Source organism: Metopolophium dirhodum, chromosome 2, assembly GCF_019925205.1.
Source record: "Metopolophium dirhodum isolate CAU chromosome 2, ASM1992520v1, whole genome shotgun sequence".
Taxonomy (NCBI): Eukaryota; Metazoa; Arthropoda; class Insecta; order Hemiptera; family Aphididae; genus Metopolophium; species Metopolophium dirhodum.
In genome coordinates this window covers 27,953,642-27,968,194 of record NC_083561.1, presented here as the reverse complement: position 1 = coordinate 27,968,194, position 14,553 = coordinate 27,953,642, and the positions used below count along the sequence as shown (strand labels likewise).

General features: G+C 28.7%; 1 protein-coding gene across 1 annotated transcript; it reads left to right on the top strand.

Annotated features, from left to right (window-relative positions):
* The first annotated feature begins 476 nt into the window (after positions 1-476).
* LOC132939181 (fatty acyl-CoA reductase wat-like) lies at positions 477-7,473 on the top strand. The gene is made up of 8 exons (XM_061006230.1): positions 477-1,111; positions 2,885-3,133; positions 4,848-4,996; positions 5,079-5,188; positions 5,275-5,476; positions 5,899-6,141; positions 6,224-6,481; positions 7,093-7,473. Exons 1-8 carry the CDS (start codon positions 755-757, stop codon positions 7,181-7,183), a joined length of 1,659 nt encoding a protein of 552 aa, XP_060862213.1. The 5' UTR covers positions 477-754; the 3' UTR covers positions 7,184-7,473.
* The last annotated feature ends 7,080 nt before the right edge of the window (positions 7,474-14,553 follow it).

Genomic DNA, 14,553 nt, shown 5'->3' with positions numbered 1-14,553 from the left:
ATATTGCATTTACTAAAAATAATTTCTATTTATTTATATGAATTATATATATATTTATATATAATATATGTACCTATTCAAATGATGAAAGAAATCAAAATGTGTTGTTTATTTAATATTTATCATTAATTAATCTATGTAGGTTATTATTTTTTATTTGATTTTGAAAAATTACTTAAATAATTGTTAACTGCGTATATAAAGTGAACTGTGGTATAAAAATAATCATGACAAATATTGATAAGTGACAATAACACACCCACCTACCACTGCAGTGTATTAATGGTCGGTTTTGCGTTTGTGATCTCGGAAAAAAATATCCGAAATCATACTTAACATTACCTTGGCCGAGTAAGCCAGTTGTAATGAATGTTAGGATTAGGAAGTCGTCCCACGGCCAACGATCTCCAATAAGAACATTGGCGCGGAACTCAAGGCCAAAAATAAATAATATGTAGACGAGCACGCGAGAATTGTTTTCAGACGTAACTCGTAGTCGAAAGTATACACAAGTGCTCAGACCTTTACGGTTGTGCAGTGTGATATTTTTTTTTTATCGCGAGTATATCGTAGTTGAGTTTTTTTTTATTATAAAAATTTTTTTTACTCAAAGTTCGGTTACTTAAATTTTTTTAGTGAATCGTTTAAGAACATTTTATTAACATACTGTTAGAGTTGGATGAAAACGTGAAATCACTTAATCATCATAATATTAAAAAAAAAAACCAAATTTGCTTATACCCATACAGAAAAAATGGCGTTAGATCTACATCGAAAAAACGAATTCAAGAAATCCAAAAAATCTTATGACGAAATTATAAAGGACATTGTGACAGATGATTTTCCGTTGAACCCGTTGGAACTGGTAGGCGAACTGAGTTTTGACAATCCTTCGACCTTAGAGGAAACCGATAAGCTGCCGAGATCAGACGTGCAGGAGTTCTATAGAGATGCCTCTATTTTCATCACCGGTGGCACTGGATTTATGGGAAAGATGCTCATCGAAAAGCTCAGTAGATCCTGCCCGAATCTCAAGCATATCTATTTGTTGATTAGGAATAAGAAAGGCAAGGATGTTAATGAACGTATCGATGCCATATTTGAAGATAGGGTAAGACCATTTTGTTGATCACGTTTTTAATTAAAAATACCTTTTTAGATTAATCGAGCATAGTTACTGGGGTTAATTTTAAATTATGAAACTTAAAATATTTAAACACTAAGTATGAATAGTACAAAATATTAATTATATTAATTATATCTATATTAAAAATTTTAAAAATATATGTAGGTATCGACAACCGGATTAGTAAATTTATAACCGTTATGAATAATAATACTAACTATATAGATGATACAAATAATTAATTCGAAATTGAATATTACTTTTTAAACTCAAAACTCGAGTTTAACAATTAATATAATAAACCCTAAAAATGAAACATTAAACGATCATAGAAAATAAATTGTCGAAACATCTATTATATTCTAATCACCGTGCGTCTACATTTATTATTGTAATAAGTGTTTTATTGAATAAATAATAGATACCTTTAGTATAGTAAATTAAGAGTAATGTAAATATCAATATACGTTTGATGATACATAATAGTTTTCGGTAAGAAACAATAACTAAATTTGCATATATAATATGGTTATGTCTGTTTAATTAAAATAAATGATTATATGAATTTATAACAGGTATCTATTTGACAAGTTACAAAAAAAAAGTTTATGGTCACACTTTTTTTTAAACAAGAAAGTGTATCTCATCCAATGGAAATTAGGTACTAATTTATGTTAGAATGAATTAAAAAAATAATTTTAATTTTCTACAAATGCTTGTTATAAGCATTGATATTCAAGTTCATATTGTTGAAAAATTGTATTTTTAAAAATATGTGTAAGTGTATATTAATTTTATGTTTACTACAATTTAAGGGATTACGTTCAAATAGGAAGTACTAATGTGATTTTAAAAACGAAGAATTTACACTATTTAGGACATTAAACATTTATATAAACTAGTTTTTTCTTTGTAAACACCATAAAACAGTTGTTTCCGTAAATTACAGAGACAGACTGGTTTTGTTTTAGGTACTAACTTCCTTGAGACTTCTGATAGTAAAGAGCTTATGAATCAAAGGAAAAATAGGTACTTTATTTCAAGGTGTTTGATGGTTAGTAAAAACCAACTTTATCCGTGCTAAAACACAACTCTTTTGTTAGGTAACAAATGTTGAGCTATCCATTGTGAAATTAGCAATACATTGCAAGACATTTAGGCACTTCTTGTATTAATTTTCAGAAAATGTTAAATTGTTATTTTGAAAAAAAACGACGCATGCTGTCATCAAAATGGCTAAGAACTATATTTTAAACATTTTATTTTATTTTTCGAAATATACTGCAGACACATTTTATGATATTAACATACCATAATATTATTTATGGATACATCAGTTGTAATAAAATACGTGACTCAAAGAAGTGAGCACTTACAATGCATATAGATTTTTTTCTAACGGGGTCACTGATATTTCGTTATTATTGTACACACACATCGATGTCGCAGTAGTTTAATTTTATTTTTTTCATGTAGAAACGACAAAATTAATAATTAATAATTCATCGGATGACTCTTATTGTTTCGTTCATATATTATATTAAATATTATTGCACTTTAATGATTACAAGAAAATATGTCGTCACAATAATAATATGTTAATAACATATTATAAATAATCACTTTTAGCAGTGTAAAGTGTATTCGTAAATCACTAAAACTTGTTTTATCGATAATCTACTTAATACATTTGGAAACAAAAGTAACTATACTGTACATTTTATTTTAAACCATATTGTTTTCGTGTTGATACTTTAGTTATTCATGCGATTGAAACACGAGAGGCCGAAGTTCTATCACAAGATATCTGCGATCGCTGGCGATGCATCTTTGCCAGGATTAGGCATATCTCCCCGTGACAGACAGACATTGGCTGAAAATGTTAATATCGTATTCCACGCAGCAGCTACGATCAGGTTCGACGAACACATACGCACCGCGATCAACATCAATGTTCTTGGTACAAGGGAAATCATCAACCTGGCTAAAGAAATGACTAATCTTAAGGTAACAATAATTTGAACACTTGTTAATAATTAAAAACGTATTAGACGACATTATTATTCAGACGCTCAAAGGGGTCAATATCATTAAAATACAATGCATAAATGGCGAGTTACGGGATGTTAAAAAAAGCAAAAAAATATTGTACAATGACGCGACGGTTCGTTGTAATTGGAACGTGCAGGTGACGCACCGAGAGGTTTTGGCTGTTGATATACTCGGCCCGTGATTTATACATTTTTTAAACTGCCATCTATTGACTACCTCATGTTTTACTAAACTCACCATCTCGGACACCTTCAAATGCCAATTTTCAGAACCGTGCACTTTTACGTCATGTAATTAATATTACCTCAAGTTAGAGACTGGTGGGCCTCCCTCCTCATGCCATTTCATGTTATGTACCTTATATTAGTTATCAAATTTACTTATTTTACTTATTGTACGAACAATAGTCAATAATTTATTTCGAGCCTTCAAGGTACTCAACCTCGTAAACGAGTCAGGTCTTAAAAATACCCTCACAATACACCCAAAACTACTTTCGTGCAATTACGTACCTAACGATGACGATCATGTAACTAAGTGAAGAACGCTGCAGAGCATAGACTCTACCCATATATTTCATACGCAATATGCAGCCCAACCCCAATTAAGTAGTGAACATATTATTTTGACTGTACCTAACGTGACGCGTCGGAACAAATTTCTCTATAGGGTATTTGCGTTAAAATTTAGTATTAGGTATACCTATAATATATAGCTCAAAATATATATATGTTATTTCTTACCATTTTTGATTATGCGATTATTCGTTTTATCTACTAAAATGCACTTGTACGTGAACGAATATCCATAAAAAATGTAACTTGTTCGGAGGGTCAACTTCAAAATCTAGTTGTACAGTCATGTTTTGCACCGAAGGCCGTGCTGTGACACTGAATAGCAAGTTGTACCATATCGTAGGCAGTTTTTACCTCTTAGAAAAATGTAATACACCGCATGATCGAGACTGGTTTTAGTTCCTGCTCTATGAATTTATGTTACCAGATTTTTATTTAAACTGGTAATTTTATCAAGACGTGTACCTGTTGTAAATATGACTATATTGTGCATATTTATTAAAAAAAAAAAAACACGTCACTTGTTAAAAATATTATAATATAGTTGTACATACGTACTAGTTATATACTAAAAACGAGTGCAAAAGTGTGTGTAGGCACCTATTGATATTTTCAAATGTCAATGTGTGAATACATTATTGCAGTTTAATATGCATTCAAGATTTCAAGTGTAACTAAATACAATATTCATTGTCTATTATTACTGTTATTATCGATCTATATTCTATTTATGCTTCGAGACCGCAATTTATTAATTATTTTACTAATCATTTATTATGCATCTCTATTTTCTCAGAATTCATTATTGTTTGTATAAAAAAAAAATGTTTTAAATTACACTTATTATTATTCTATATGCCGATATTTACTTGTTAACAATATTACATACCATGTATATATATCTAATATAGTAATATTCTCGTTATATTTAACAACGAGGCTTGATATTGTAATTTACTGATAGGTTTTAGGCACCTACTTATTCTAATATTATAATGTTTTAACCGTTAAAATATTAATTTGTTTTAACTTAATATATTAAAATTAAAATGCAATCAATTTAATTTTTTGAATTTAAATAAATTTGTTTACAGGCTTGTATGTACGTGTCGACTGCGTATGCCAATTGCGTGCATAGTAAAATCGAAGAAAAATTTTACGAAGCTCCGTATAGTTACAATGGAGTGATATCATTGGTGACTACGGCCAACAACGATAAAAAGTTAGAAGATATCACACCCAGGTACGTAAACTATTATTAGTTTTACACAACAGTACACTGTTTAAAATTTGAATTTTTTTAATAAAAATGTTTACATTTTTAGCTTGACTGCTGGTTGGCCAAACACGTACACGTTCACGAAAGCTTTAGCCGAGGATTTAGCCAAACACGAGGCTGTCGGGCTACCACTTGGCATATTCAGACCATCAGTCGGTTAGTATTGTGTACTAACAATTTGTAATTATTATATATTTTGTTTTTACAAATTTTATACTTCAAACATTATTACTTTATTGCAGTTATTTCGACATATAATGAACCTGTTCGTGGTTGGATCGATAACGTTTATGGTCCCATTGGTATGATTGTGGGAGTCGGTGCCGGAGTGCTTCACACACATCACTGTGATGTTACCAAGGTCGTCGACTTAGTTCCAGTAGACTTGGTTGTTAATGCACTGATATGCTCGGCTTATAAAGTCGGCCAAAATATACCAACAATGTAAGTTCCCAATAAATATCGTATAGCGAAGGATGCTGTCAGCACTTAGCATTGACTGACAACCAAGACTTAATTATTATACTCTTTATTTACTTAAAATATAGTATTTAATAATATTTTGTCTATCATACTTGAAAATAAGATTTGATATCGTCACCAATCAATACCCGTACAAAAATGAATTCTTATCCTAATAGCCAAAGTAAAATGTATGAAAAAGATTATTTGGTTAGTGATGTAGACTGTAGACACTTGCAATAAATTAATGCAATGGAAATAATCGAATTTATATTTGGTTGAGTTTTGAGCTTTTTGAAAATGCATAATTTTTTTATTCACGTGTGGTTGAAGGTCAAACGAATCTTTATTTTATTTTGCAAATTAAATCAATTTATTTTTTAATATATTTTTTTTTTTTTAAGTGAATCAAATCCACCTATTTTTAATTACGTCAGCTCTAAGCAGAATCCAATTAGCTTAGAAAATTTCTTCGACGTCATCAAGAAATACGGACTTCCTAGCTGGCCTACCATCAATGCAGTTTGGTACTACTCGTTTATGCCCACCAACAATCCATATCTATATTCTTTATTGTTCTTATTATTTCACACGATACCCGGTTACTTTTTGGACTTTTTGTGCCAAATAACCGGCAGGAAGCCAATGTAAGAATAAAACAAAATTCGTTTGTTGAAAATATTCACATATCATTGATTATATTATAATGTGTTTAACTTATATTTACAGGCTTACTAACATCTATAAAAAAATGAAAAAAGCCAACGCAGCACTATCCTTCTTTGCAAATAATCAATGGGAATTCAATGACAATAACACCAGTACATTGTGGAAGGAAATGTCAGAATTGGACAAAAAGATATTCTTTTTCGACATAAAAGAAATGTCTTGGGACTATTACGCTCGAGCTTGTGCTATCGGTCTGCGTTTGTACTTGGTGAAAGATGACATACATACAATCAAAAATGCAAGAATCAAATGGGAAAAGTAAGTTGATTTATATGGTAATTATTCTAATAATAAATTATTGCGCTGATCAAATAATAAAAATTGTATACCTAAAATATGTTTATAAATACGTTTATCTTGAATGATGCGGCAATTTTTACTGAAGTTAATTCTTAAACAAATTAAGTCGTAACGCGTAAATCTTTAATGTTTTTAAATTGTATAGTAATTACAGTAGTACTTAAGTACCTACCTATTACCTAAAACTATACTTTTTGACCAATTGGCAATAATTACTGTGTGACTTATGAATGAAACATCAATTGCCTAGAACTTAAAGTAGCTAATCAGTTATTGTTTATTCGGTTATTTCTGTTTTTACTGTGTTCGTACTAAATCTTTGATCATTAGTAAAATATTTTAATAGCAAAAACACTTATCTTTTATCTATGACATTATTATTCTATAAAATAGGAAGATTTTATTAGAACTTGCATTAGAAATGTCAACAACTTAGTAACCTTATCCACAGTTTATACCTACTTTATTTATGTAGCATAATATACATAGGTATTACCGAAATATATTTCTTAGTTTGATTCTTAATAAAATATCAATAAATATTTTTATGGTTTGTGTTTTGTTTTTAGATTACGCAAAGCACACTTACTATTAAAAACAATTATGGCAATAGTATTTATACGGATCTGCTGGTTCATCGTCTCAATGTGCTTCAATTAGACGTTCGTTTAATTTAAGTTGATGTGTGTTTTATATTTTTGTTATTAAGATATATATTTAATTATTTATGATTTGTGATTGATTGTTACACAAATAAAAAGTACATAATATGGTAAAACCCATGGGATTGATTTGTAAATCAACATTTTTTTTACGTTAATTTTAGTAGATTGAATGTACTATCCAAGACTGAACAAATAATGTATTAACATATTGTATGTATTCGTGCTAGTTCAATATGTTTATTTAAAGTATGAAATAAAAAAGAATAAAATGGTATGATATATATACGTATTGTTTTAATTTTTGTATTTAGCATATTATTTTTTGTACCCACATCTATTCATCGTGGTATACAAAAACGGTAAAATGCAACAAGTAGGTAACTGCGAAATAATTTGTCCATACGGCATGCGTATAGTGTAACTGAATCACCTTGATCTGGGGTTTGTATACTATGAGATGTGCCTGCACCAGTTGTGAAATTCTATCGATAAACACGTTTACCGTGCTTTAAAAAAAATACGCCAAAACCATGAAGGTCGCAGACACTCAATTTTGAAAAAAAAACCGAAGTTAAAATGTTGCACTTTATATAATAAGATGATACCTATTAGTTATATTATAATAGCCCGAATTCCATAATAACCTTTTTCAAACAGCTTATATATACACTTTTGTAGTTTTGTGGCATATATACAATTAAAACTGTTTTAGAAACATCATTGGCTGAAATTAAGTAAACTTACCTAATTATGTTTAGGTACACAATTTGTGATTTAAGTTAATGCAAATTAATTTTGATTTAAAAAAATTGATTTATATTATCATACCATTGCATAATATATTATAAATGATCGCAAGTATGAGAAACACCTGCTAGGAATATGACTATTTTGAACAATTCGTAACACAACAGTCAAAAAAGGTACTGACAGTATAGTAGTTGTAGACCGCTCGTAATTATCTTTAAAAATGAAAGTGTTACATTTTTCTTAATAGTCGTAAAAATAGTGTCTATACCTATAAATAACTCCTATACTTTAATAGCATACTATTAGTTACCTACAAGTTGTTGTAACTTACAATAGTAATAATAATAGTTACAACCTACTGTTTAGTGGTGGGTATCTTGGGTAGTGCACGTATTAATAAGAATTCATCTTTTTCATTTTACATTCAAAAGTCCAATGAGAATCAGAATCCTGGTTTCAAGGACTCTCGTCTTTCTTTACTTAGAAATAGGCAGCACGTATGCACCTCGCGCATGTATATTATTATAGTTTTTATGCAACTTTTTTATTTTTTTTTATTTTACATTATATAATATATACAATCTGTACAGTTGATGCACAATAAGCATATTTGATAAAGGCTATATAGTACATGAGTACTTGATAAGAAGCCACCCACTAATGGCACTTGACTGGGTGTTGTATGAATCTAACCATATATTATGGATACTTTTTTTTTCCTGCCCTCAGATTAGTTCCCTAACAAGTCACGGCACCAGCTCCTTTTTAGACGACGACTGGGGTTGCCAGGTAATGTTTGGGTTTGTTTTTAATGAGTGGGTTTTGGTGTGTTTATAGACGGGCATGAAAGATTTTGTAGAAGCGTGTAGGTTCTTCTGTCACGGTTTTAATTGACAGGCCATTATGTAAAGTGTAATTAGAATTAAAGGGTGGAGCATTAGATACTTTCCTAAGAGCAATATTCTGAAATTGTTGATTTATTGAAAAATAATAGTTGAATGAAATTACCAAAATCGTTTCAACCATACTCACGAGTGAAAATTTTCGCGATTATTGACTTTCCCTAAGTATAAATTAATAATATAAGTGCTATTCAATTATCTACACTTGTCACTGAATTGCGTATTTAAAGGAATGTTTAGGCGAATAAAATAACAAAAACAACATTTAAAGTTATTACATATTTGAAATGAATAAATTTTAAAAAAAGACTATAATATGCGTGCTCTTTAAAATTGCCGAACTTAAAATAATACATTTTATCAGCTCTTTTTTATATACTATAGACTATAGTTGCATTGAATTTTAAAAATATGGGAAAAATTATATGATAGTAAATTATGATTTAGTAGGTCGTAGTTACGTACATATATGCAATGAGTGTAAAACGTAGATATACAAATAATTAGTTACAAAAATAAGTTTTTAAATATCTGTAATATTTTTAAGAAAAGTGAACGTGACCATGTTAATATTTTTGCATTTAGAACGTGAACAAATTCACTTTTCGATGAACGTTCTGAACACTGCAGATTCACGGATAATTTCAAAGTTAAAATCAAATATGTCGATCTAGGAATTTTAAGCATAACTAACAACTGTTATTCGTATTCTATATTTAGCGTGAATATAATTTATGGTTAATAAAAATATTTTTATGCGTTATTAAATGAATTAACATATTATTGTAATTTTCGACATTTTCATAATATGATACATATTCTTAACATGATGAATTTTTCGAATTTTTTTTAACCGATTTTTGGTAAGATTTTCGTTGTCATGGTTACTCACATAAACATTTTTATGATACATTGATTTTCCTTGTTGAGGAAACATATCAAGTAGCTTGCCGTGTTTATCAATGTAATTTTATTCATTATTATTATACATTTTAAATGAAAAATAAATTAAACTGTTTGTTAATCACTTTAAACAGTTAAACCCATTAAAATTATAGTACCTAATTAATTAGAATTTCATTTTTATTTATTGTAGCAAAACAAAAATTTTACCAATTTTAATTTAAAAAAAGTTGCCTAGGTAAAACCTTATAAACCTATAATAATAATAGACTATAAACAGTATTGGTCGTATTTAATTATAATTTAACGGTCACTCAGTTTTGATGTTTTGTCGACTGCAGTTTAAACACTGTTTATAGAACAATAAAAATATAAAATCTACACACAATTGGTAAGCAGTGATTTTTATTGATCATTTAATTTTATTCCCACGTCTGACTGTTTTATAGTAACTACTAACTAATATAAATAACGATAAATCCCGAGGTCTAAAAATAGTTAAACGAAACGAATATGTTTGAAACATTTTGAGAAATTCTAAATTGCGTTACAAAACTACATTACATACATTCCATTAGTAAAACACACCATCTATACGTAGGAACATAGCTACGTTTTCTTAATGCATAAAAATAAAATGGAAAGTTATCAAAATTGAATAATTATTTAATTTAATTATTTTTTATGTGTGAGATATTTCAAATTATTCACCTTCGTTTTTATTGTAATGAACACCAGTCATGAGAATCCAATTTCAAAATACTATTAAGTGTAATAATATGCGTATTATTTGATACGAGATGATAAACACGTGTACATATTTGCATTGTGATAAATCTCCGTTATATTATCAAGATTTAATATTGTATTTTCCCACAAGATATAGAACAACAAAAACAATGGATAATTTTAATAATTCACTAAGCTATTATAATTTTTAGTACCTTTACAGTCTTATAATAATCTTATAATGAACCAATACATATTGCTTGGAGGTCACTTATTTTTCATAGGCGAGTCTATATTATAGTAACACGAATTGAAATATTTTATTTTAGAACTTAAAATGTTAAATGATTTGAAGGTATTTATACTTACTTGGTCAGGGATGATTTTATTTATACGGACACTTTTTTTTTTGGATAGAAGGAATAATTTGCATCGCAATACCCATCGCACTCCAAAAATTTTAAGTACAGACGTAATAGTACATATTTATCAATTCAGCAATTTCGTGATTTTTTCAGTACTCGGTACTTATATAGTTTTGCTAATCCCAAAAAAGAAAAACGAAAACCGTGTGGAAAAAGTTAAAAGAATCATTTTTAGAATCTGATTTTAAGAATAATTAGGTATATTACGTTGTGGCACGAAGATGCTTATTATTATTGTTATAATGTATTTTCTTTTAAATGTAAGTACATGTTTCACTATTATATTTATGATATGCCTGTTTTAAAAAAATTCTTATTATGGAATATTTGAATTTTTTATATAACGTTATTCATAACCGTGTTTTAATAACAGAGATAATTAAACGCATTATACGAGATGATTTTATTAGTTTACTTTACAGATAACGTTAATTCAATAAATAAAAAAACTCGCTCTGCTGTTCTGCGGTTCGTGTGTACTTTGTCATTGAGTAGGTTTTAAATAATTTCAATTCAATAATAAAGCATAAAAAAAAAATTCTTAATGAGGGAGACGGATGGATCAATGTCTATTTCTATAAGGATAGTAAGTTGATACCTAATTTATCTTATAAAATTATATAGTATTCATATTGTTGTTGGTATAAAAAAATATAAATTTACCACAGCATACCTACCTAATAATCTATTCAGGCCTGCGTTACAACTCAAAAGGAATCTTGATTTTTTCAAAATGTTTTTGTGTAGTATGTATAATGTATATAAATAATACAATGCAAGGAATAATGAAATGGTTTAATAGTTTACACGATCAATATTTTTACAATGGAACGAGATAACTAAAATCGTTTTTGTTTTTTATTGAAAACTAGCTGAAGAACCCGGCGTTGGCCGGAAAAAAAATGGTTTTCTGATTGTTCAACTCCTTTTGGGTGTAACACACTGTGGAAGCAATGTCTTTTTAAGACGTGTAAATTATATTATATTTTAATGTATAGCCATCCCGATTGGCGTTGTCCGTGAGATTCGCAGCAGTATATTATCAGGTAGTCAATCTACCTGCGGTAGATCGCGGACCCCATGTGGTTTGTACGTAAGTGTATAATTTAACTCTGAAGTATAAAAGTTATATCAAGTTTGTCGTTTTACTTAATTCAACCTATGGCGGATTAATACAATCAATTAATACAAAATCCTAACTTAAACGTACTGAAATCCGATGAATATAAAATAACCAAACGTTCGTATGTATGGATAAAGCAGAAAAATAAAAAAAAAAAAACAATGTAAAAACAATGCAAACAATTAGTCCACCGAAACCGTGGTTCGAACTTGAGATATTCCGTATTTAACACTGCCCCAACAGGCGTATTGCTTTAATAATAATAATAATTATTATTAAAACCAATAGCAATCATTTACAAAGAAACATTTCTGTCGTAAATCTAAAAATCCCTGTTTGAGCACCTCCCCGGGTCGGACCTCTAATTTACCCTTTTTAATTTAGCCTATCTTCTTCTCAGAGGTCTAATCTATCTCTGTACCAAATTTCATAAAGCGATCGGTCCAGCCGTTTAGGAATGCATAAGGCCATGAGGGACACACACACACACACATACACATGCGTATATTTATTAATGACCTATTGTAAATTAAAATTTCAAATATAAATATGTATATTATAATAACATAATCTTAAAATCTTATTCGCATTTACCTATATTATGTAAAACAATATGTACAGTTAAAAATAATGTAAAACTTGTAGGCTAATGAGTAATGACCTTAACAGTGGAAGCCTATATTGCTAATAAAACTAATATATATATATACCAGATATCTAGGTACTCGTATCAACATAAACATAAAATATTTTACGTATTCATGAAGCTGTTATAATTAATCAGTTTTTATTTTTAATGTCTGTTATGTTTAAGGATGAGTAAAAATATGTTATTACATAGATAACAAGTTCAAATACTTGTTGTATCTCCAAAAAATCTACCCTCAATTGATATTTTAAGTAGATAAAACTTTAATTGATTTGTTACGGCCATGAGATGAAGGTACAAAATTGTTTTACTAAACATTTGTTTCATCGGGGCTAGTATTTCCTTGATCCACTTGCAATTTGTTATTTTATTTTTATATTAGGTATTGGCAACAATAACTAATTAGTAATTACTTAAATTTTCTACTTAGGTAATAAATTGCTTAACATGTTATATTGTTTATATCTCCATCATTATCAATTTGGTTATAATCTAAAAAACACGTGCTCTAATAAAACAACTAAGTAAAATAGTTTGTCAGTTTCAATATTCCGTATGTAAACGTGAAGTTGGCATAATATGTAGCACAATCTTAAAAGAAAACAATCCAAAAATGAGGTCCATTTCAATGGCCCCTCCACTTTCGAAATTTGAACTTCTGACCACGCCAAACGTTTGTGCATCGTTTGTGCAGAAATGTGCACAAAGTCCAATCGTTTGTGCACAAAAACTGAAAGCTCTATCCCTAAAACAAAATAGGGGGGGGCATTGAAACGAGACACCCTCTTTTTGGAAAATTGAAATTTTTAAGGTGCCAAACGTTTGTGCATCGTTTGTGCAGAAATGTGCACCAGGTCCCGACGTTTGTGCACAAAAACTCCCAGCGCTATCCAAAAAACAAAGTGAGGGGTATTAACACGAGGGTCCCCCTTTTTTGAAATTTTAAATATTTGTCATATTAATAAATGTTGTTTACGTACCTGATAGGTTTAATAAAATTTTACTATTGCCATGTAAACGTCTAGAAATAGTAGGGCAGTAGGTTCATAATATATTATATTTAAATATTGTATTATAATAATATGAATAATATAATAATATTATGTTTTAAATATTCCTAGGTTATTTAAAAATTAAATACCAGTGTTTCTAAAATACAAATACAAAAATCTTAATTTAAAATATCTAAAAACATAACTACCGCTTATAAATTATAACTACAGGTTAGCAATACTAACTTAAAAATAAAAAGTTATAAATTAATATAATAATTGCTTAAGTCGTATACAACCGAACGCAACTTAACCTAAAAACTATTAGTTGTTACATCTTATAATACGTATTTTGGGTATAACATTTAATTTTACACTTTTAATTTAATTCTGAATTGAAAATGTATCCCTCATACAGTTTTTTACTGTTACTAAAATAAACATTATTATTTATATGTAATATTATACCCACTCAGCACTCAATATTTTTATAATTGGCAAGAAAAACATACATTTGCACCAATAAAAACATTATCTTTCTCATAATAAAATATACAGCAAGTTTAAAATTTAAGTTAATTTTTTTAAAAAATATTAAAAATATTATCGATTTCTTGTGTTAAATTAACAAAATTGTTTTAATACTATATTAATTAAACAAACAAATCTGAATTCTTTCGGTACACACTATACCAGTGGTCAGCAACCGGCGGCCCGCTTTAAATTCTACGACAACGACATTTAATCGAATATTATATCAAACAAATCATATTGTATAAAATATATAATTGAACGTTTCTATCAGTCATATTTTATAATAGTAGATATACCTTGACAGTTACCAATAAGATACCTAGAGTAGATACGACGAGTGTATTTGGATTATAATATT

Coding starts and splice junctions, on each gene's coding strand:
- LOC132939181 (XM_061006230.1), top strand. CDS start 755: ATGGCGTTAGATCTACATCGAAAAAACGAATTCAAGAAATCCAAAAAA. Junction 4,997..5,078: donor TTAGAAGATATCACACCCAG/GTACGTAAACTA, acceptor TTACATTTTTAG/CTTGACTGCTGGTTGGCCAA. Junction 5,189..5,274: donor CATATTCAGACCATCAGTCG/GTTAGTATTGTG, acceptor ACTTTATTGCAG/TTATTTCGACATATAATGAA.